This window comes from Nesoenas mayeri, assembly GCF_963082525.1.
Source record: "Nesoenas mayeri genome assembly, chromosome: 8".
In the NCBI taxonomy this organism is placed as follows: Eukaryota; Metazoa; Chordata; class Aves; order Columbiformes; family Columbidae; genus Nesoenas; species Nesoenas mayeri.
Window position 1 is genome coordinate 17843920 of NC_137554.1, and position 24752 is coordinate 17868671.

A 24752-nucleotide genomic window follows, 5' to 3' on the forward strand; every position below is an offset into this window, starting at 1 on the left:
GGTTTGTGCTTATTTTGCTGTGAGATGATTTTGCAATAAAAGCTTTAGTAGATCAGCCTGCTAGCTAATCTCATTCAGAACTCTGTCCTCTGGCAGCAGCAGAAAATGCTATTTAGGGAGAGTATGTTAACCTGACCACTTTGTAAGGTCCTCCCTCAGCATCTGTGCTTGTTAGATTATGGATGCTAGAATTTGCATCCTTGCCTGTTCCCTTTATTATCTATATGGACCTGTTGTATGTCCATTTGTCCAATGCCTTCAAACTGCTGTTTCCCTCCCCAGCCTTCTTTGGCAGTAAGTTCTGGAAATACCTACTGTGGGAAAACAAGAAATATCTTCTATTTTAAACCAGACTTTCTGCCAGCATTGCTACCTGTTTCCTTTTTCTAGTGTTCCAAGATTTGGTGGATAACTGCTCTGATTTCACAATATCTGTCATAATAATTTTGCAAACCTTCACTGTTTTCTTTCTTTAAAAATGTAAATGTCCTCAACTTTTGGAAAAAAAAAAAAAAAACTAAAATGCATTTTCATGTTAGGTTTTTGAAAATGAAGTCCTGTGCACTTACCATTCAAAGAAGATGGAGAGCAACCCTTACTGCACGAATGAGCCGACATCAGTTTCTGACAATTAAGAAGGCTGCAGTGAAGATTCAGTTGGCATACAGACAGTACAGAACTAAAAGACTTTTAAGAAAGGTGTGTTTTTACTTGCACTCTGCTATATCATAGTTGTCTAAAAAGTTTTCAAGCTATTGGAGTGATTTTTGTCATCAATATGCAGAAATATAGAAAGAAAAAGGTGAGACCAGAACAGATTGTTAAAATCAACACTGTTCAATCTCCAAAATACTAAATTTCCTTTTTTACTTTGAGCAACGAGTTTGATACTTGTTTTTGAACAGTTCAAATTGTGGAATTATCCCTGTCTAGACTAATAGCAAGTTAAAATGTAAAATTTTCTGCTGGCGTTACTGCTTACAACAGATTAAGTTAACTTGACCATATTTTGACCCAATTTAGGTTAGAGAAAAGACTTTTCCAAATAGTGAAATTGCATTTTTATGTGAACTAGTACTTCATGAGTTTGCTTGTATTTCCTATTTTATTTTTGTTCTTATGACTGGAAAAAAAAAATCTAGAACGAATATAGAAATGTATAGTGATCGTGTCAGGATCAAACAAAAGTTTAATTATAAATACATTCTTTAAAACCTTTTTCAGAAGCTTCAAGCTGCGTGTTTGATCCAAAATGCATACAGAGGCTTCAAGGCAAGAAGGAAACTTGATCAACAAAAAGCTGCTGCTCTAATTATCCAGAAACATCTGAGGGCTTGGCGGGAAGGCAAGCATCAATTCATGAAATACAACAAAACTAGAAGAGCTGTCATTAAACTGCAAGCGTTGATACGGGGTTATTTAGTTAGAAAAAAGGTTGGTATACTTCAAACTAAAACTATACTTTTAATGTAAATTGCAGATGGTTTAGCATTAATTCCAGCTGGCAAGAACCTGATTACTTGTTACTGAACTCAAATTCTTGTTGACTGCTTTGAGAATTGGTTGGACCAGAATAGACCAAAATACAGTCTGGGTCTTTTCTTGCAATCCTGTTATACTAAAATAAATGTTCATTGTTGGGTGCTTTTTTTAGTTTCTGAAGTCTTTGTGGCTTACCTATAACTGATACTTCTGCACACACATGCTTACAATGAAACTGTTATCAGCTAAATATTAATGTTGTTCATTACAATCACTTCCTTGTGTTTTTGTTTAGATTAGAGAGCTAGTTCTGAAGAAAGGTAGCTTACTTGGTTCTGAGGTAATGGCTTCTGAGGCAATTCTTCAGCATCTAACAGTATATTGCCATGTACTATGGTCTTTGCATAGATGATCCGCTACTTCTAAGTATGAAAATTAATGATATTCCTTATTTTGTTTCCCTTCTACAGATTTCAGAACAGAAACAACAGAAGAAACTACTTTATTTTACAGCAGCTGCATATCATCATATCTCTGCAATTAAAATTCAAAGGGCATATAGGATTCACCTCATCTTAAAACTTGCACAGAACCAGATCTCGTCTGTTCTTATAATACAGGTTAGTTGAATTGAGGACGATTGATTTTGTGTAACATCGTCTGATTTTTTTTATTTATTTTTTTCCCTCTCTCAGGTAAGCTGTAGTACTGAGACACTGTAGTTTCTTACATAAAAATCTAAAGCTAAATTATGAAGACTGATTTATTAATGCTGCTTATGCCCAGCTAAGCATAATAGTGAATCTCAGCAGGCTCTAAAGGATTAAGCACTTTAACGCTGAGGAAGGATGGGAAAGTTTTTGTTTCCTTCAGATCCTCAAGCTTGCTAAAGGAATCTGAGTACTGTTTTAGCCTGTTTCTTTACATCTTACTGGAAGTAGGAAAGATCAGATAGGACAACCTGTAAGGCCCATGAAACAAAGAGCATCTCCTTACATGAACAATCTCCTGGGATGCAGTGGTTTATTTGGTTGGATGTTTCTAACCTGCCAGTGGTACTAGAACCTGTGGGAGTTGAAGCATTTTTACTATAACCACATTTTACTTCTCTAAAAGCAAGATCAAAAATCAAGTCTGTATTACAGCACTGTCTAATAGTAAAAATTATCTTCGGGTTTCAAAACTGACCATTAGCTGAGTCCCAACAATGGAAGGTCAGTGTTAGAAAAATGGAGAGACTGAAACAGGAACCCTGAAATAGCTGTTCTCTAGTCACGGATGTGATGGCAAACTTTGTTCTACTACTTCTCCATGTATACAGATCTGTTATCTCTCCCCATAGGTTATATTTTCCACTTAAGGTGTGAGCGAATGGGTGGAAGAGGCTTTTTTTACTCAAATTTAGCATACAGTACCCCATCTCCCTTCTCTGTATATAGAGGGGAAGAAACAGAGCTGGGAAATGAGAAAAGTGGATAGATGTTTTTGAGCGCCAGCCAAGAGAAAGAAAACTCCTGGAAGAGAGTAATACCGGGCACAAGTATAAATTGGGAGTGGAATGGCTGGAGAGCAGCCCTGCAGAAAGGGATGGGGGGTGCTGGTTGCAGCAGCTCAATACCAGTCAGCAGTGTGTGCCTTGGCACCCAAGGGGCAAACCCCATCCTGGGGGCACCAAACATGGTAGAACCAGCTGATCAAGCAAAGCTGATCCCACTGTATTCAGCACTGGTGCAGCCTTGCCTTGAGTGCTGTGTGCAGTTCTGGGCCCCACGATTTAAGAAGGATGTGAAGGTCCTCAAATGTGTCCAGAGGAGGGCAACAAAACTAAGTGGTGAAAGGGCTGGAAAGAACGTCCTGTGAGGAGTGGCTGAGGACTCTGGGTTTGCACTCCAGCCTCCTCTTCTCTAAACTAGACAATCTCATGGCTCTCTACAGCTTCCTGAGAAGGGGATGTGGAAGGGAGGTGCTGAGCTCTTCTCCCTGGTATCCAGTGATGGGGTGTGTGGGAATGGTTCAAAACTTCGTCAGGGGAGATTTAGACTGGACACTAGGGGGCATTTCTTTACCAAGAGGATGGTCAAACACTGGAACAGGCTTCCTGAAGAGGTGGTCAATGCCCCAAGCCTGCCAGTGGTTAAGAAGCATTTGGACAATGCTCCCAATAATGTGCTATAACGTTTGGTCAGGCAGTTGGACTAGATGATTGTTGTAGCTCCCTTTGAACTGAAAATTTTCTCCTCTTCTGAATGCCTCCCTAACTGCTCCTAGTTAAGATTTCATTCTGCAGTCTTACATTTCAGCTACCCCAAGGCCAAGCAGAGCTGTATCATGGTGATTGTATGAGCATAGTGATGTTTATAGTGTTTGTGTCTGTTAAAGCTTATGTTGAAACAGTTCTTCAGTTTTTATCAATGTTTGTTTAGGTTGCAAAAAGGGAATTTAGGGAAAAATAAATAGAAAAGTATTTTTTAATTTTAAACAGAGATGGTTCCGAGCAAAAATGCAACAAAAGAGATTTCGAAGAGATTGTCAAAGAATCATTCAATTACAACGTGTGGTTCGAGGCTGGCTAAATCACAGAAATGATGCAGCAACAATAATCCAGCGTAACGTACGAAGATTCCTTGCATGCAGACGTAGGAGAAAATTTGCAGTGGGAATAGTTAAATTGCAGGTAAATACCTCTTGTAAGAAAACTTTTTTTTTTATTTTTTCATTTTTCTCTCATGGGTTTTGGGGAGGGGAAAGATGTTTACTTCAGTTGCTGAATTTATCAGTTAAATTACAAGCCAAGTCAGCTTCAATTTAGACAGCAAAGCTAAATGCAGACGGGTCATGAAGTAATATTTAGCAATATACTGGTCGAGGTTGTTTATGCGGGAGTGTGAGTGGAGTGTATACACATTTAGTTTGTTTTTTTGTTTTGAAAATCCAGTGTTTGGAAGATTAAAGCACTACATGGTAGTTACTTAAAAATTAGTAACCAAGGTAATTAACTTCTTTGTCAGACTTGTGTAAAATTGATTTTGAATGGTAATGGAAGCTCTATTGTCTTGCTCACAGCTTTTTTTTCTCTTTATGAAATTCCTTTTCTGTAGGCATTGTGGAGAGGATATTCTTGGAGAAAGAGTAATGACACAGCAAAAACTAAAGCTTTAAGACACAGTTTAGAAAAGGCTAATGAAAACAGCAGAGAAGAAAACAAATTGTGCAACAGAACTGCAGTTGCTATTGAGTACCTTCTAAAATACAAACATCTCTCTTATATTCTTGCAGCATTAAAGCATCTTGGTCAGTATTTAATTTTATTTAACTGATAGATTTACGAGATGATAGAAACTGGAATTTTTCATCTGAGAAGAGTTCATAATGATATTTAGGCTTTCTGTATGATTGTAAAATGTGGATGTGTTGCTATAACTTTTGGTGGGTTTTTTTGTTTTTCCCAGACTAAAACCAGATTATTGATTTAAGAACAGTATTAAAATGGTAATGCAAAGAAAGGAAATCCTGATTGCTCTGATTACCTGTCAGTCCTAGTAATACTATGTCTTACATAAGTTAATTACATATTTACTATCAGTGTATGTTTCTTCATAGATTGTTAATTTTTAGACTGGAATATTAAAACTACTAATTTAGAAATATTTGTTTAAATCAATAATTGTGGCTTTACTACTTTGCACTTATGCTTAAAAATAAGAGAGAACCCTGGTTTGCAACTAAATTGCTTGAGCTTCAGAGTTTGGTGTTTATTTTGTTGTTTTGGTTTTTTTTTTAAATTACCACAGAGGTGGCTACCAGGCTGTCCCCACTCTGTTGTGAAAATATGGCCCAGAGCAGAGCAATCCTCACTATTTTTGTTCTGATCCGAAGTTGCAACCGGAGTGTTCCATGCATGGATGTGATCAGATATTCAGTTCAGGTTCTACTTAATGTTTCAAAGGTAACTGTTATATTTTGTTTTGCAGGTTTATAAGCTGTAGACTACTTAATATTTACTTAGCCACAAAATTCTGAATAACCTTGAAAGAAAATTAATAGTTTTGAATTTAAAAAAAAAAGTTTCTGAATTGTAACTATTATTTTGAAACCAATTATCTACTTTGTAATAATTACAATTTAGTTTTCCTTTTGGCAAAAGAAAATTACCCCATGGGCTTAAAGTAATGATTTTACTTTTAAGTGATTACATTGCAAAGCATCTCAAGTATTGCATGAAACTTGTAGAAATGCATTAAATCGTGTAGAAATGCAAAACTGCAGTTAGGTTAAGCTATGAAGATTTTTTTAAGGTAGAAATCTGTATGTTCTGGAAGACAGGCTACTTTTCCAAATTCATGTCATGTCATGTTTTTATTTCTTATGGAACAGATTGCTTTCATAAATACTTACAGCTGCTTCAGTACTATGGTAGTACTGTGGTTATTGACTACGGATTTGATTGTTCTAGTGGTTTTTTCTTTGAAATTTAAAATCTTTGCTAAATGTAGTTTTGATCTTATATCCATCCTACAACCATTTACATTTAAATTCTTTTATTGTTATTTCACAATAGAAAATAATATTTAGGCTAAACTTATTTTTAAATTTCTCTAAACTTATTCTTATATATTTTTCTACTTTAAAAGTAAAATCAGATTCTACAGGTCTCTAAACAAGGTGGGAAGCACAAAGGGTAGCTTTTTGTAACCTCTTATAATGGTGATTTTTATCACTTGGATGCCAGATCAGCTACAAATATGGATTTTGCATTTTTCCTCTTACATGAAAGGTATTTTAAATATCCATCTCTTGCCTTTTTTTTGTATAACAGTATGAAAGAACTACTCAAGCAGTTTATGAAGCAGAAAATTGTATAGACACATTACTAGACCTACTGCAAATGTACAGAGGGAAAGCTGGGGACAAAGTTTCAGAGAAAGGAGGAAGCATTTTCACAAAGACCTGTTGCTTGTTGGCCATCCTTTCAAAGGACTCAAAAAGAGCTTTGGTAACACTTAAATGTTTTGGGTTTAATAATTTGATTAATGTGCTTTTATTGCGTGTTTTGCTGCTGTTTGTAATTCTTTTTATTACTCTTCCTCTCTACCATACCTATTATGGCTGTAATGTTCATTATGACTGAACTCTGATTAAAAAAAAAAAGCCATTCCAAGATACTGAAAACACTCATTATGTTGTGCTTTGTATGCCCTGGTCACCCAGAGCTATTCGAGAAGATATTGAGGCTCTGATCCTGCAATCCTTGCAGGATTATGATATTGTAATAATCCCTACTTCCCAGAGCGTTTTGATGAGTTTCTATCAATTCCGGAGCTTTAAATGTACTTTAGTTGCCACTGAATTAACTTCTATTCCATTTCTGAAAATTTACTGTTGCTTTTCAGAGACAGTCAAGATCTTTATTATCAGTAATAACTGGCAATGTAATTGTCTGTGACTTCGTGTTGACATACTGTATCACAGCAGAGACACAGCCTGTTTCTGAAAGAAGTTTCCTTTGTTCATGCCTATTGGTAGCACCCCTAATGAGGTTATTAGAGCAGCCCAGGTTCTGTACTGTAAATTTGCCAGCTGTTTTTCCATTCAGTGACTTCTGACCATTGCATTATTCTTTCATTGCTATGAAGATGGGTACAGACACTGATTTGTCTCTCTGTAACAATCATTGAAGGCATATGCCAATGCCATATGTGAAATTGTTTTAATGAGAAATTAGTAAAATCTGACTTGTAAGAACTTGAATTTCCTGAGATCTGGAGTCGCATACCAGTTGTTATGTATTTTGAAAGCATTAGACAACTGGCTTGTTGTATGTGTGCTGGCTTTAAAATGATTTATTTGTACTTGTGAGTAGAAGTTAAGCTTAAATTATAAATATTCAGTTTTTACTGAATAAAACAGATTTATTGATTTGTTCAATTGCTTTCAAATTTGTATTCTTAACTGTGTGCTATTTGCACTTTTTCTCAGGAAATCCGAAGCATGCCAAGAGCTGTTACTTGCATTCAAAGTATATATAAACTTACAGCTCGTAAACACAAAATGGATGCGGAGAGAACACTTGTGAAGCAGAAAACAAACACTTTAAGTGGAACTTCCTTTGTTCCAGTAACTCCTCTAAGAATAAAAACAGTTTCAAGGTAAGAGCTTAAAAATCAGCCTTCTGTTTTTGATGTGGTATTATAAAATTTTAATGACAAGCAACTAATATTTTCACAGAATTAAGCCAGACTGGGTTTTGAGGAGAGATAACATGCAAGAAGTTGTGGATCCTCTGCAAGCAATTCTGATGGTGATGGATACACTGGGTATTGCCTGTTGCTGAAATGTAAATGATGTATATGAAAATGTATTTGTATAGCATGTATGTGGTGAACAGCTAAATGACTTTGAAAGAAAACAAATAAGTGTCAAGCTACCCTTGAAAATGTTTTTTTCAAATTGCAATTCACATTTCTGTAACTTCTTTGTATTGTGTACAGCTTTTGAAATCCTATTTTGTACTTCTACCAAAATCAATTGTACAATAAAATCATAAGCCCTGTAAATTTCACTACTGCAGCAGTGTATTGTTATTACACAACTGTGAATCTCACAAACAGCATGGTATTCCTCAGTCTGCTTAAATATTATAGAACTCTTTAAAACAATTGTTTGTTTGGGACAGTTATCTTGGCTTGTCTGATCCAGAGAGGTATAGGTAGGAAGGGAGGCATAGTCTGTGGATTTCAAAACTTGGGTACTGTTTTGGGGAAGCTTGAGTCTACTTCCTTGTAAGGTTTTGGGGGATCATGTGTGACTATAAGAATTTTATTATCTTCTTATAATTCCCATTAAAAAAAAAAAAAAATACAAGGCTATGATGGAACAATGGGGCATCGTAAGAGTGAGTTTAGAAATTCTGACCAGGTATTTTAAGGGATGTGATTTGTGAGTACTTTGTTCCTATCAAGTGATAGTACGTACAAGCATGCATCTCATCTGGCTGAATACATGGCGTTCATCACAGCACGTCCCTTAAAGTATATTTTCTTGTGCCTTGAAATTGCATTTTCTTAGAGTAAGGCCAAGAAAATGAAAACTGTAAAATTACACCTTCCCACCCTCAAATTTTAAAGATTATGCCTCCCAAGGGTGGAATGTAGTGCTAAATCAACTGACAGCCATTAGTCAGGTGATAATGCATTGTAAATGACGTTCTAACTTCTGTGTGTCGTTTTTTTTGTTGGGTTGTTTTCTTTGTTTTGTTTTTTAATAGGACTCAAACGAAGCTAGCTGTGTACAGTACAACCCAACAGACAGATAACAGTTAAGACTATGTTCTCAATGTAAGACCTTCCAGAATGAATAACATATAGAATGCAACTGACTGGTTATATGGGCATAGGCTGCAGGGGGGGGGGGGATATTTCCCACTTCCTCTTATTTCAGCCAAGATAAATAACCTGATAACAGAATGCCCTTTAAACTTGAAACTGGAAGCTTCTGGGTGGATCAGTGTTCAACTAATTTAAATTGTTCTGTAAGCTTGCTGTCTGCTTTCACTGTAAAATGATAAAGCAGTAAAGAGGACAGAATTTACAGTATGCCAAATGGAGGTCTCATGTTAGGTTATTCGGAGAACTAAAATAAATGAAAGTAGTGGTTTCAGTGAAATAACTTGTTACAAAATACCATGGACACTAAGGCATTTGTGAATACCTTTGAAGTCTAGTTAATTATTTACAAAAGTAATACCCATGAAGTTTTCACAGGTGGTGGAAAGTTAATGGAGACAGTAATGAAGATGAGATTTAAAAGCTGTTTTTTCTTCCTAGTTACGATGTATTCAGGCAAACTCTTTGCAGAAGGTAAATAAACTGAAATCTCTTGCTAATAAATGTACATTGGATCTGGAATGTGCAGTCTAGTTAACTTAAGTGCAATATCCTTCATACGTTTACCAAGACTAAAAGCTGCTTTTTAATGTTAATGTTGTGAGATGGCTGATAACTGTAGCTGTAGCTCGGGGCTATTTAAGCTTCAAAAAGCTAATATTAATATTAAAGCTAATATTGAAGTGTTCAGACTTTTATTCAGAAAAAGTTTCTTTTGAAATGTATTTGAGTGGTTTTGAGGCACTTAGATAAACTGAATTTTGTGCTATTAAAACTTGTTTTATAATGAAGCTTCTTGGTGATTTAAGTGTTTTGGCTAACCACAAAACAGAAGAGTAGAAGTTCAATGGAAACTGCAGAGGTTAATCAGGGGTGATTCTGCATTTTCTATCCCTATTTTCAGTATTCCCTGTAATTCTTGGGTTTATAGAGTTTACATACCGCTTGAACTTGTAAGTTCACAAAGCTATGGACTGTGTATGAAAGTGCACCTCTATTAATTGAAAAGGTGTCCCTTTTGTTGCATCTCATCTTGGTTTTGCTAATGTATACTTAACTGCAAGTATCTGTGGCCTCTGATGGAGTTGCCCCGTCTTCACTAATTTTGTCCTTATTGGTAAACCAGTTGAAATTACACTGATAGCCTCTGGAAAGTTGAACAAAAGGTATGTATATAGCAACAATCTCTGTCTTTTTAATTACTTAAAAATCTTAATTACCATCAGGTTTGTTTGCTTGGTTTTGTTGGTTTGTTTTCTTAGGGTGTGTGTGGTTTATTTTTGGTTGGTTTTTTTTCAGATGTGATAGAGTGGCTGTGTGAGGAAGAGAATTATTTAAAAAAAAACTTAACACTTTCTATTTAGTAAAAATACTAAAGTTGCAGAAAATTCTAGTAGATGCAGTAAATGCTAGTGACATTGAATAAAGGAACAGTTCTGCTTCTTCTTTCCTTAACCTACGTTTCTTCTTTCTCTTCCCTTGACTGTTCTTCAGTTCCTGTTCTTCAGCAAGTTTAACTCCTATATTACCTCCTGGCAGTTGGTCACACTGCACTGGTGACATTTGCTGAAGGAGGGGCTACGGCATAGCCAATCTTGACACTGTTGCCCCTGCAGGTTTATGTAGCAAAATGTGCTCATGCTTACATCTTCTGGGCTAAATAAAAGTCAAATCAATGTGTCCTGCATCAATTTTGTCCAGTTCATGTTAGGAAGTGTCACTCTACAGCTGATATTCCTGTGAATCTGAAGACCAAAACCTGATATAATTGTCATATATCTTCATTTTGGTGGGTCTTTTACAAGACCCTACATGATCCTTCAGAATTTCACTCATCTTGTTTGAAAGCCTGAATCAATCCAACTGATATTAAATAAATTGACATAAAATTATCCAGGCTGAGATTTTTAAGGAGAAATATCTCTATCTTTTTGCAGATAAACCTTGTGATTTGCCATATATAGAAAATGGAAAGATTGCTCAGTACTATTATAGTTTCAAACATTATTATTTCCCCATGCGTAAGGAAAAAAAACTTTCCTATTCTTGTATGATTGGTTATACAACTGAGAGTGGGACTCAAGATGGAAGAATAACTTGCACAGCCGAAGGATGGTCTCCTGTGCCTCGGTGCTACAGTGAGTTGGCTTTACTTACCTCAGTTTTGCTTCTGTTAACAGCTGTGTTTCCTTGAACATACAGGAACAGAAGCTGCATAGCGGGAGGGATAAAATGTGGACAAGGTGAAATCAACCCTTTATGTATACAAACTACACATATTTAGATATGGAATATTTTTACAATAATACATATAAGAATATAACAGTAAAAACCCTTATAATAAGAAATCCAAGAAGTTGCTCAGTTTCCTTATTTTGGGGAAACTAATGGACAATTTCCTCTCAGATATGTATCTTGTAGAGCTTCCCTAGCTCTAGATTCCTTGGTTCTTGTGTGTGTGGTTATTACCATTGGTTTGATGTATTGTTTGATGATTGTGGTAGAGTTTCTTGAATAGGTCAAGAAAATAAGATTAGATCAGGTTAGCCAAAAGCCCCCTTCTCTTGCTTATCAAAGAACAAAAATATTCTATGAATTCTTTCTTTCTAACTAAGCTATCACATTTCTCTTAGAAAAATGTAGCAAGCCACTTTTGGAAAATGGCTTTTTTTACGATACAGAAACATACTTCAAAATAGAGGAGAAACTGCAATACAAATGTAATCCAGGCTACCACACTCCTAGTGGTGGCACTGAAGATACAGTACAATGTCAGCCAGAAGGATGGTCCTCCCAGCCAAGCTGCGCTAAAAAAATTGGTAGGATTCTGCATTTCTCTCCTTTATCATCTTTTTCATATACATATCATTCTGCTGTTCTTGCTGTACCTGCGAGGCCAAACTCTGCCTCGGGTTCTGTCGCTGGTCACTAAAGAGAAGAGTTTGGTGCCTGCCCCTCCTCCTCCCCTTGTGAGGAAGCTGTAACTGTGATGAGGTCTCCTCAGTCTCCTTTTCTCCAGGCCGAACAAACCAAGTGACTTTAGCTGCTCCTCATACAGCTTCCTCTCCCAACTCTTCACCAATTTTGTTGCTGTTTTCTGGATGCTCATCAAGTATCATCTTTTTTATCCTGTGGCACCCAGAACTGCACTCAGTGCTTCAGGTGAGGCTGCACCAGTGCAGAGCAGAGAGAGACAATCAGCTCCCTCAGCTGGCTGGCAATGCTGTGCTGGATGCACACCAGGACATGGGTGGACCTCTTGGCTATCAGGGCACTCTGTTGGCTCATGTTCAACTTGCCATCAACCAGAACACCCAGATTCCTCTCCATGGAGCTGCTTTCCAGCATCTCATCCCCCAGCCTGTATGTACAGCCAGGGCTGCTGTGTCCCAGGTGCAAAATCTGGCACTTGCTCTTGCTGATCTTCACATGGTTGGTGATTGCCCGGTTCTCCAATTTATCCAAATCCCTCTGCAGGGCCTCTCTGCCCTCAAGAGTGCCAACAGCTCTTCCCCATTTTGTGTCATCAGCAAACTTACTAAGCAATCCTTTGAGTCCTGAGTCATTTATAATGTCATCTATAAAGACATTGAAGAGTGCTGGCCCTAAGATGGATCCCTGCAGAACCTCGCTAGTGACTGGTCACCAGCCCAACACAACCACATTTACGAGAACCCTTTGAGCCCAGCCCACTGTATTGTGCTCACCCACTGCATTGTGTGCTTACCCAGCTGTATGCTGGACATTTTGTCCAGGATAATGCTGTGAGAGACAGTATCTAAGGCTTTACTGAAATCCAGAAAGATCACATCGACAGGCTTCCCTTGGTCAACTAGGTGGGTAACCTTGTTGTAGAACAAAATTAAGTTTGTCAAGCAAGACTTGTCCCTCATGAACCCATGCTGGCTGGGACCAATGAGTGCGTTGTCATTCGTATGTTTTTCAATTACTCCAGAACAATCTTGTAGAAGGAATTGGTATAAATGAAATTGCATCTATTGCTATCCAGACTTCCTAGATGAAGACTGGAAAACTTGTGTAAACTATTGTATTTTTAACTATTTATAACTTGTAAGGATTATTGCTTTGGATATGACCACTTTTAAATTAGGTAAATAACTTGAAATGAAAAGAGCGATTAATATTTTGTATATGCTTTATTTATTTAAGACTCATGTCAAGTACCAAATTTACATCACGGCAGCTACTTCACAGACCAACAAGAGCTTCGATTGAATGAAACACTGCTGTACAGATGTGATGAGGGATACCACACTGCAGGAGGAAACACTACAGAAGAAGCAGTGTGTCTAATACATGGGTGGTCCCTTCCTCCAAACTGCACTAGTAAGTAATGGACTGGAAAATAATCATATTTGAAATGTGATTTATTCTATAAATGAACAAAAAGTTATGAAAAGGCTTGTTATATAAGCTGTTGAGGGTTGGGGAAGGCTTCTTTAACTGGATTTCACTGCTCTATCTTTTCTTCCTAGAAATAACTTGTTCCTCATTGAGTGCAATAGCACATGGAGGTTTCTATCCTGTGAAGAAAATCTATGAAGAGGGAGATGTTGTTCATTTTTTCTGCGAGGAAAATTATTCTGTCAGTGTATTTGACCTAATTCAATGTTACTATTTTGGATGGTACCCAGACCCTCCAGTATGTGAAGGTACCTTATTTTTATAGTTTTATTATGTCAAATTCTTAGTGAAATACTAGCGTCTTCTTTCATGAAATGCTTTATAAATACAAAAGGAAAAGATGCTTTTTTTGTACCAGTTCACAGCTTAAATAGAAATCAAGTGGTAGCTGAAGCAAGTGGAGCCAAGGTGACAGGGAGGGAGACAATGATAACTGGAATAAGTTTTTGGTAGACTCTAACAATAGAGCAGATATTGTCTCTTGCTGTTGTTCGTCTGTATGTTGTACCCTGGAGAAGCAGGAATTGACAATTACAGGGAAGTCGTTCAGCCCCCGGAGCTCAAGTTAAACCATATTACATGATCGAGCATGTTTAATCCCACTTGGTAAGGTGGGATCATGCCTCTTGAGAGGCATTAAGAAGAAAATCTGTAACAAAAATCTCTGCGTTTCTCCAGAGCTGGGGTTTTGTAATACTTTTCCAAGTTTTACAGCCTTACCAAACAGTACATGTTTTCATCAGCATTAACCAGAATGGTCATCCTGAGGACAGAAACACAACTTTAGCAATTACCATCACTTCCCCACTCATTGAGGGATAACAGAGATTCTCAGAAAATAAACTTTTGAAAGAATGAAAAGTCTGGTGAACCAGATGAGATATAGCATACAGCAGGAAACAGTACAACACAACATTTAGACTAGCTGAGGATTTATAATATTGTTCAACATACCTTGATAGTTGTGGGTCATTGTCGTATCTGGATATTGTCCTCTTCATGAGGATTAGTTCTGAGCTTTAGGAGATCTCACTGTATTGTGGTAACAAATTCTCTGCTTTATGTACAAATGATGCCAGGCGTTGATAACAGAGGATAGGGAAATCAACCTTTTTTATTGGTTTAAGCTCAATCTATGTTATTCTTTTCCAGTACATTTTTACAGGAATTTTTCATGTGAAGTATGTTTTCTAAAAATTAATCTTCCTTTCCCAGAAGATACAGTAGCATTTAAAATGCACTAGAATATCTCACTTAAATGGCATGTATTAGGACACCAGCCCTGTATTTATTCTGACGAGACAACAGGAATTTTGAGTGAGTGCAGAGAAGGTGGGGTGCTCAGGAGAATTAAAACATGGCCTAAATCTAATTTTGAGGATACAGTAACCACAAACTTAATTTGGAGATAGGAAATGGGCTATGATTATTGCTACTTCTGTAGTGTTAGAATTAATACATAAGTTGCTTTAAATACTATGTCAGTGGAGTGTATGAAAAATCTCCATTTCCTGAAGGAACATTTTATTGAGTTTTTGCAGAGAAATTACAATGCGGTTTATAACAGTGCAATAGCATAATACCTACATTTTATATTTGTTGAATGTAAAATCACCTTTTTGTTGCGGTCTCCCATTTTGTTAAGAACATGAGTGTAAGTAATTACTCTGGATCAACCAAAAATGTCTTTTGAGTGATAGGCTTGTATATTGTATAGTAAAAATGTGTACGTGGTTTTGATTAGTGAGAAAACAGTATACATTTTTTATTTCCAGATGTAAAAAACAAATGTCCTCCACCACCGCTTCCTCCTCATGCCCATATCATCACAGTTAAAAGAACGTATCATAACGGAGACAAAGCTCGTATACAGTGTCAAAGTACTGTTGAAACTGAAATCCAGTGTGTAGAAGGAAAGTGGTCATCACCCCCCATTTGTATTGGTTAGTACTTTTATGAAGACTGACAGCTGAACAGAAATAGTTCTTCAAACAATACTTTAATTTTCCACAGAGCCTCAGTTTCTATATCTGCAAAACTCTGTATGTCCTCTTGTGCTAAAATGCTGGAGAGGAAAAGTGCTGCATAATTTGCCAATAATCTGTTGTTTATAGTGTCGAGGGTTTAGATTGCGGGGTGACAATAAAACCCTGGCAGATGTATTGTTAACCTCCTCTCCCCTCCCCACCCCACCTCCCCCTTTTGCCCCTCCCTCTCCCCTTTTCCCACTCAGGACAGGCGATCGGGAGGGAAAGAAGGACAGAGAGAAGAGAGTTGGAAAAATTAACAATGTTTTACTAATGCTACTAATAAGAATAGAGAAGATAAAACAAAATATACAAAACCACTCTTGAAAGTCTCAGCAACTGCAGAGCCGGCACCCACTCTTACAACGCATCAGTGTCTCTCTGTTTTGGTATTTAAAAATGAGTTATTTCTGAGAAAACGGATTCTTAGTTTTTGCTATGCATATAGGAGCTATGGATAAGCGGGAACCTGAGGCACCACCACCACTCGAAGCACAAGCAGCAGTAAGAACAAGCAAAACGTATCATGATGAAGATACGAGTAGGTGAATGTTACTTTTCTATTTAAAAGGGACTTCAATAGTCTCCAATGCTATTATAGGCATTTTAGGACTACTCTTTTGCTGCAGTACAGTTCCTTACTGTTGAAAACATTTGCACATGCTACAGATGTCAGTGTATTAATAGCAGTCTGACTGGCTGACTGAAAGGCCATTGTTGCTTGTTTATAGTAATTATAAGCTACACCTATAAGCCTGTGCTGTATTTGTAATTTTATTTTATACATTAGCATTTACCTTCAGTCATTTTGTACCCCTTCTGTTAATGTTGTCTAAACATGCAAATCCAGGAGTATTTTACTGATCTTTTGATTAATAGTTCCAGCGAGGTTTCTTTTCTTTATTTCTAACCATTCATAGGCTAACCATACGAAGCAACAAATAAAGACTGTCTCATCACAGAAAAAGAACTAATCTATATTGAGTGTAAACCAGCAAGAGTCAAGGGTGGACACAGATGAGGAGCATAGAAGGAAATAGAGTTCCTGTCTGCAGTTCAGTATGGCAAGTGTAGAGTTTCTGAAAACAAAATTTGAAAAAGAAATTACATTGGTTTACATTTTATTTGTATGTAAATTTCTGTTGAGTCTATTGCTAGTCTGATATTTTCAACAGTGTTAACATTGTTTTAAAGATCTAAATACCTGTCTCCCTGCCTCGTATTAGAAATGCAGCAAAACTGTACCTCTCCACCTGTGATTAAAAACGGTGTTCTTCTTGGTCCATTATTGACAAGTTACAAGAATGGTTCCTCAGTAGAATACAGTTGTCACCGTTACCATTTTTTGGAAGGACCTAATACTGTTTACTGTGAACAAGGAAACTGGACCAAACAACCAATGTGCTTAGGTAAGTCTTGTAAGAAAAAGAAAGCTTTGTCACACGTAATACAGAAAGGCAAAACTGGGAAGAACTTCTAGATAATTCTTTCATGACCACCTTTTCTCTTTCATTTGAGTTAATAAAGATTCCCGAAACAAAAACCCAAAATCAAATATACCTACACCACTCCTGCAAGTGTCTTCTGGCCTGTTCTTATGAACAGCCAATTAAATAGATTTCTCTGTTTTCCTGAGTTGAACTATTGTAGAACATAGCTGTCCCTGTTACCTAGGAGGATTCTTTAATTTCTTTCTCCCATATTCTCAATTCAGTGGATTTCTTCTTGTCTTTCAATAGATGTTTAGAAGAAATGACTGCAGTCATTGCGAAAATGGCTTTTAGATATGATTAACAAGTAATGCAATGACATCTTGGACCTTCATTTTTAAAACTTCAGCCTCTATTATTTCATTCTGGACTTTAATTTTTTCATGTTGCGTTTAGGTATGCTGTTCAAAACACCATTAGGAATTATCAATACTAGCAGGAATACCACTACTGATAACCTATAAGAATTGTTTGTGTATCTTTCCTTCCTTTCTTCCTGTAGTGAAATCATTCTATTTTACCAGCATCCTTTGTTAAATTGACTTCAAGTCTATAATCTGCTGTGAAAATGGACATAAATAGACAGTTCAGTTTTTGTTACTTATTTTTAAATTAATAAAGTGTATCTCATCTGGATCAAAAGATCCAGTTCAACATTCTTAGATCTGAATACTCAAATTTAACAAATCCTGTGAAATAATGAAAACTCATTTCCTATAAACATCATTTGTCTCCTAAGCATCCAAATAACCACATCATTCTTTCCATGTTTTCTGAGATTTCTTTTCAGCCCTCACCTAATCGGACTAGAAAGAGCACGCACTGTACTTAGTTTCAGGAAAATACCCATGCCTATTTGTTCTTACAGTGCTGTCATAAAAATGCATAATAACTGATTTCTCCTTGCCTTTCCCTCAGCAAAGCATTAATAAGGGCCTTTATCAGGCAATGGTTGTTGTGGAACTTGTAGAAATATATTTCTATAACTGTCCCTCTGTCAGGCTTCATTTAAGTAGAACAGTGGTTCCAAAAGTTAGTGAGCTTAACTGCCTAATGGAAAGCAAGGCTACCTCATGTGATCCTGGCACTAAATTTTAAAAATGTGACAGAAAGCAACCAAAATAATATTGACTTTGAATAACATGAAAAAGCCCAAAGAAGAACACAAAACTTCCAAAGAGTTTTTGGAAGATCTATACATTTTTTTTAGAAGTGACAAAGCAAAGAAAAAAGGCAAAGAAAGGAAATTGCCAAAACACTTCTTTAGTTGAAACTTACTGTGTATTAACTACTAGTATCCTCAAAAAGCTTACCAAACCTGTGGGCCAAATCTAATAGGGTAATTTTGATGGATGAATGATGGATGCATATTTTCATTATATGAAGTCCTTTCAAGTTACAGTAAAGAAATTATTTTCTTCTTTAATGGTAAAGCCAGGTTGCCATATGTTTACAATAGTTGTAGAAACCAGATTCTATCAGATGTGTATGTTTACTGTGATTTACCGTTCAGGGTTTTTTTGCATATTGTTTATCTTACTTCAGCCCATTTCTTTATATTTGCATTCTCTTTTTTTTTTAATGCATCTATAGTTCTTTTTCTTACAAGATTCTAAAACATTTTAGAACTATTGATTTAGATTTCTCTTTCTTGACTCTTACAAAAGGATGCTAAGAAATCACTTTTTTAATTGAAGTACACATTTATTTCCTAGAACCATGCACTCTTAATGTAACTGATCTGGACAGCAACAACATAGAGTTGAAATGGAAGCAGGAAGAATTAATTTTCCTACATGGTGATCTCGTAGAGTTTGAATGTAAACAGGGGTACAATTTTCTCCAGACTACCGTTCTGTCTCCTGGGAGGACACAGTGCAACCATGGCAGACTGAAATATCCAAAATGCATTTTGCAAGGTAAAACAATAGTTTTTTATTGCCTTTTTAATTAATTAGTCTCAGACCTATTTAGAAACAATTTGCTTTGGAAGTGCAGCCCTAGAAGTTGTTGTAAATAATAGATGGTTAGAATTCAGCAATACAGATGTACACAGATGATATCCTTGCACAAGATAGCTATAGTGTTAAATACATCCAAACACAGAAAAACGATACACCTTTCTTTGACAGAGAAAGGGACAGGAGCTGTTCTGCAAGACCAGGGAACTCAAAGCTCTACAGAAAGATGACTGTGAACGATTAAATGCACACAAGGGATTTCTTATGGCTAGAATTCAGCAGGAGATTGCATTCTGATCTGAGACATAATGAAATAGTAAGAAAAGACAATGAGAGCTGGTAGATATCTAGTGTTGACAGGCATTTAAAGCTGCTGATTTCTTAGCTTCTTAAGCTGAATGTTTCTCAAATGTTTTTAACATTATTCCAGCTCCTACAGAAAAATGTGACTCTCCACCTTCTATTGCAAATGGAGCTCTTACTCTCCCACCCCTGACCCAGTATGACAGTGGTTCTTCGGTTCAGTATAGTTGCTCTGACTATCATTTTTTGCAAGGATCTGAGACAATCTACTGCTCTGAAGGGCAGTGGACTTCACCACCAGTTTGTATAGGTAGGTGTGATATGATAAATAAGCACTTATTTCTCTCTATAATTCATAGAATTATAGATAAGAGTAGCTTAGGTTGGAAGGGACCTTCAGACGTTCAAAGCACATCCAGTCCACCCCCGCTGCCATGAGCAGGGACATCTTCACCCAGATCAGGTTGCTCAGAGCCCCGTCCAGCCTGGCCTTGGATGTTCTCAGGAATGGGGCATCTACCACCTCTCTGGGCAACCTGGGCCAGTGTTTCACCACTTGTAAAAAAGAATCCTTCCTCATCTCTTGCCTGAATCTCCTCTCCTTTAGTTTAAAACCATCAACCATTGTCCTATGGCAATGGGTCGTGCAAAAAAATGTCTGTTCCCACATGTCTTTTAGGCCTCTTTTAAATACTGAAAGGCCACAATAAGATCTCCCCAAAGCCTTCTCTTCTCCAGACTCAACAGCCCCAACTCTCTCTAAGTTTAGATACTTAGAATTTATAAATTGAGTATTGTCAAATAGAACTTTAAGATTTTTTTTCAGTTAGAGATGAAAATTTTGATATAAGTGTAAGCTTGTCTGGATTTTTTTTTTTCTTAAATGTGACATGCCTAAAGTATCCAAAAATAGAGCAGTTTCATGTATAATATGTTAAGAGAATGGGAAATATGTACAATTTTAATGTAGGTTAGCGAAAATTATGCAACTTCAGAAGTAATGGATTTATTGACACTGATTACATCTCTCTTCTTTAGAGCCATGTACTTTGTCAAAAGATGAAATGGAGAAAAATAATGTGCTGCTGCAAGGGTTCTATGGGAATCAAGTTTACTTTTACCACGGGGATTATGTTGGATTTTACTGTAAACAGAACCATTTTGGAGCAGAATCTGGTACAACTTTATTTCAAGTGCAGTGTAAGAGAGGACAGCTGACATATCCAAGATGCGTTGAAAGAGGAAAATAAGTATGGACTTCAGGAAACCCTATAGGAAAGGTATGTACATGTTCTTTATCTGGTATTAACAGCAGAATTGAGATGACCTTATATTTTCTGGATCACTACAGTTACTTTTGAGAAATGAGTGTTCAGTGGCATTGTTGGGTCTCAGCTGAAGAAGGAGAGAAGTGAAAGTGCTTTGTGGTATGAGGATGGGAAATGCAGCAGAAGAATGCAATATTGGCATACATGTGGAAAATCTAAGATGAAAGAGTTTTGTAAGGATTACAGTGATCATCCTGAGGATCCATCACACTCTGGAGGATTTGAGCAAAGCACCATGACGAGAAGATGCTGAGCAAGTAGTGCCCTTTGTGAGGATATTGGTGGTTTTAATAATATGAGTGCTTTTGTGACTACAGGATATAGCTAAATCGAGATTTAATTTTGTGCCCTTGAATGTTGTGATGTTAAAGCATGTTAAACTCTAATTCTACAGAGAGGAAGGAGAATTTTTTTTTTTACATCTTAACAGCACCCTTGTCTCCATTTACAGGTCAGAAGCCTCTAAACGACAAGGCTTGAGGGGCAAGAAAAAAAAAGTATTAAAAAATGTGTTTAATGGATCTATGAAACTATTTAAAACCTAAAAATACACAAATTCTACACAGTAGTTAATTACCATTCTTAAAAATCAACCAAGCATCTTCGTTTCTTAATTGAGTGCATTTTTACTACTAAAATATCTAGTCCAACTATTTTGTATGATTTTCTATGACACTGAAACACTCATACTCCTGGTGCTCTACCTTTGAATGTGTTGTGTGACCGAAGATATGGAGAAAATTCAGGAATACAGATGATGTTTGCCTTTTGTCCATTTTAGTATGTTTTAATAAAAAAGTCATTGTGAGGGTCTCTTCTGTATTTTATCTCTAAACTTTATCTTTCTGTGATGTCATTGCATGCATGCTGTTCTGTATAGTTTTCCAAGGCTTTCAAGTGCCACATGAATAAATAAAACAACAAAGAAATTAAAGCTTTGAAGAAATAGACAAATTCTGCTTATTTAATCAAAACCCAGTCAAACATTTGGTGAGAAAATGTTGATAAAAATAACACTCCAAAACGTTTTCAAAATATGAAAAATAATTTCTTTGTAAGGCAGTATTTAAAAATGAAGGAAAGAAACTATGAGAGAGCAATTTTAGATAATGAACTTTTGATGTGGGACATCTAGATCTGAACTAGACTTTCACTATAGCTTTTAGTTCTAGGTCATGTTGTGTACAACTGTAATGTAAATTGGTCTATCTCAGTTGAGAAATAATGCAAGAACTCATTTAAAGAAAATGATTGATTATAAGTTTTTAATCAATATCTTTGGGTGGGTATTAAGGTATACACATTATATAATTGAGACTCTCTGGGGATACCAGTCAGGCAGCTCCGTACTTCATTACCTTGGCTTAGATCAGGCCAGAACTCCAAATCCGTAGTCTTGACCATACCAGAGAGATCAAACCTGTTTTCCTGGTCAGGGCAGGGAGGGAAGGCACATCCACTGGCTAGCGGGGAAAACACCTGAGACAAACAGGCGGAGCATCCACGTATCGCTGTGATGGTGCCTATTCAGGCCTGATGGCATCAGCATCTTCCTAGTCACTTAACACCAGCCTATGCCGGTGTATTTAACTATTTTGTTCTCAAGGGTTTGGGTTTTTTTTGTTGATTGTTGTTTGTTTTGTGGGTTTTTTTTGTTTGTAAGTTTGTTTTGTTTTATTTTTGTTTTATTTTTTTCAGCATGTTCAGGACAGCACTCGGTTATTTTCCCTGGTAAAGAGAATATTAAAATATTAATTTCTTTCATTTTCCCATTTTAATTTTTTTTGCATGAATTATTTTTAAAAAAAACAACAAAACTTGTTACTTGCAATTTGAAATCTGGGGCTGTGTTATTTCTGTTAATTAGCACAGCAGAATTAAGTGAAACAAAATGAGAACTGCAGCTTTTGTTTTAAAATCTGAAACATCTCAGAAATATGTATGAAATCTTGAAAAAGGAAGGTGTGCAACAGGAACATTGCAAAACTGACTGAACACAGAACTCTTACAGAAGTTAATGAAGACAGGGGAAGTGATCAAGTTGCTTTTTGGAAGGTAAGGAAACTTTGTTGATGACTCCTTTCCCACTACCTTAAGTTTCCCAGAACATACACATGCAAACGTGGCCAGGCACTGTGGGAAGACGTAGATGAGCTCCGCATGCTGCGGTGGCAGCAGAGAAGCTGCTGCAGGCACGCAGCTCAGGCGTGCTGTTGTCCTGCTGAGGGTGGGATGCTGATACCACATCTGTCAAAGCTCTGTGCTAGAGTACCTGGAGATTGTGCAAATGAGGCTCAGTGATGTGCAAGCCCAAGAGGGATTCTGACCTCTTAAGTGTATTTGGAAGCAGAGAAAGACTTTACAAGCTGTGATGCCGGAATAACTTTTAAAATGACCATCAACACACCAAAGATCTCAATATAGCCCATTAACACTCCTGAACTTTTGCTGGCTTTCTGTATAGTTAGGCATAGAATAGCAGAATAAGAATCAGGTTGCTCAGGAGCCTGTCTGGCTGAGTTTTCAGTATCTCCAAGGATATATTTTCTAACCTTTCTGGCAACCTGTTCCAATGTCTATCTACTCTCACGGTGAATCTTTTCTAATATCTAACTGGAACTTCTTTTGCTGCTTTGTGTCTGTTGTCTTTCATCCTATAACTGTGCATCTCTGAGAAGAGTATGGCTCCATCTTCTCTGTAGTTTCCCATTAGGAAGCCAAAACCAGAAATAAGGTCTCCTCCCAGCCTTCTCTTAAGAAACATTCAGAAAATAATGGGTTGGTTTTGGGTGTGTGGGGCATGATGAAAAAAATGTGTGTTTCTTTTGGCACTTTCCTTGTGTATCAGAGACTTCCAATAGCATCAGAACAGAAAAATCTCTCAGCTCTTTCATTTCACAGTCATAGTGCTGGCTGGAGAGTAGGGACGTGATATGATAACACTTCTGCACCAAGTCTGACTTGTGCAATTCTTTTCAGTATCAGCTTGTTATTTATTATCATGGAATAATATAATAATTTGGCTTACAAGGGACCTTTAAAGACTATCTAGTGCAACCCCACTGCCATGGACAGGAGTATCTTTCACTAGATAAGGCTGCTCAAAGACACATCCAACCTGACCTTGAACATCTCCAGTGACAGGGCACACAGAACTTCTCTGGGCAGCCTGTTCCAGTGTCTGACCACCCTTGTTGTAAAAAAAAACCCAAACATTTCTTCCTTACATCTAATCTAAATCTACCCTCTTTCAGTCTAAAGCTGTTATTCTGTCATGAGAGGCCTTTCCTCTTGCCTAACAACCTTGTGTTTATGCATTTTTTTGCAAATGTTAGCATTCAGATTTATTTATAGATTGTAATCTGAGTTTTTCCAGTTAAATTCTTGCTTCCACGGGTACATAATTGAGGAAACTGACTTTTGTCTGGGTAGAAAAATCACAGATTGGGCGCTTCCTGTTTTGAAGTTTTGAGTGTTGTGTTTGCTGATTTAGACTGACATGTTTTAACCAAAGTGAACTTGTGCCCCAGTGAAGTTTCATTTACTTATATTGGCTTGACAATATTTCATGTAGTGAAGCTCATGGGCCTGTTGCCAGACCTGTTGCCTTTGAGGAGCTCTGGATGAAGCACAAGAATACTTGGTAAATATAAAAAGACCCTTCTCTTTAAAGAGCAGAACTGGGGGAAATGGAGGAAAAGAGTTTAAATGTCAGTCTCTGGAACATTTACTGGGAGCAGAATTCAGAGTAATTTCCTACATTGTGATAAGCAGTGATGTATTTTCTGAAGTCCTGACATGAAGTTACTGGGTTTTAAAGTCAGTGAGGTATCATAGGCCACCAATAACATAGCTGATATCAGAAGGAGAAGGTAGTTGTTTTGAGGAATTTTGGGTAGAGTGGATACGAGAGCAGTACCACACCACTCAGTGGCATGTAATGTAATTTTTGTTTTTACTAAGCAGCAGGTTGGGTAGAGCAGGAGGACAGTGAACTCTACTGTAAGCTTTCTGTTCTGACACCAACAAATCAAAAACACTGCTCTTCCTTCTTCATAATAGTTCTGAGCAGCAAGTGCATTGGAGTAAGAAGAAAGAGAATGACCTAAAAAACTCCACAGTGTAAGAAACTCCACAGGAAATAATGAAAATTATCTTAGTATTGCCACATGAGAATGTAGCTCGGTTCAGTCCAAGCTATACTGCTGGTGTAGCCCAATGAATATGGTTTTTACTCTTGCTAATAAAATAGCACAGGCTCTACATTGACCTGACTGTGCAGGATCTCTGGACTTGCCTGGGTTTACCTTGAGATGATTTTAGTTTGTTTAGCTGTGACAGCAGTTATTTAACA

The 24752-nt window shown here is 37.0% G+C and overlaps 2 protein-coding genes across 2 annotated transcripts in view; both read left to right on the forward strand.

The window, feature by feature from the left end:
* Positions 1-7813, forward strand: part of ASPM (assembly factor for spindle microtubules) — a gene marked incomplete at both ends in the record, with an annotated part of 29258 nt that extends 21445 nt beyond the window's left edge. The window contains 9 exons of the mRNA XM_080349067.1: positions 540-699; positions 1225-1434; positions 1953-2102; positions 3965-4156; positions 4581-4773; positions 5274-5428; positions 6299-6475; positions 7459-7628; positions 7708-7813. Of these exons, the coding sequence (XP_080205193.1) occupies positions 540-699; positions 1225-1434; positions 1953-2102; positions 3965-4156; positions 4581-4773; positions 5274-5428; positions 6299-6475; positions 7459-7628; positions 7708-7813 (1513 nt within the window). The remainder of the gene's footprint in view (positions 1-539; positions 700-1224; positions 1435-1952; positions 2103-3964; positions 4157-4580; positions 4774-5273; positions 5429-6298; positions 6476-7458; positions 7629-7707) is intronic.
* Positions 7814-9256: 1443 nt separating this feature from the next.
* Positions 9257-20320, forward strand: LOC308042984 (coagulation factor XIII B chain-like; the record flags this gene model as incomplete). Its single annotated transcript, XM_080348789.1, has 11 exons — positions 9257-9338; positions 10802-11002; positions 11498-11683; positions 13035-13211; positions 13361-13537; positions 15065-15232; positions 15765-15857; positions 16543-16725; positions 18522-18725; positions 19198-19380; positions 20109-20320. The coding sequence occupies 11 exons, from the start codon at positions 9257-9259 to the stop codon at positions 20318-20320; spliced, it is 1866 nt and encodes a 621-aa protein (XP_080204915.1).
* Positions 20321-24752: the final 4432 nt, after the last annotated feature.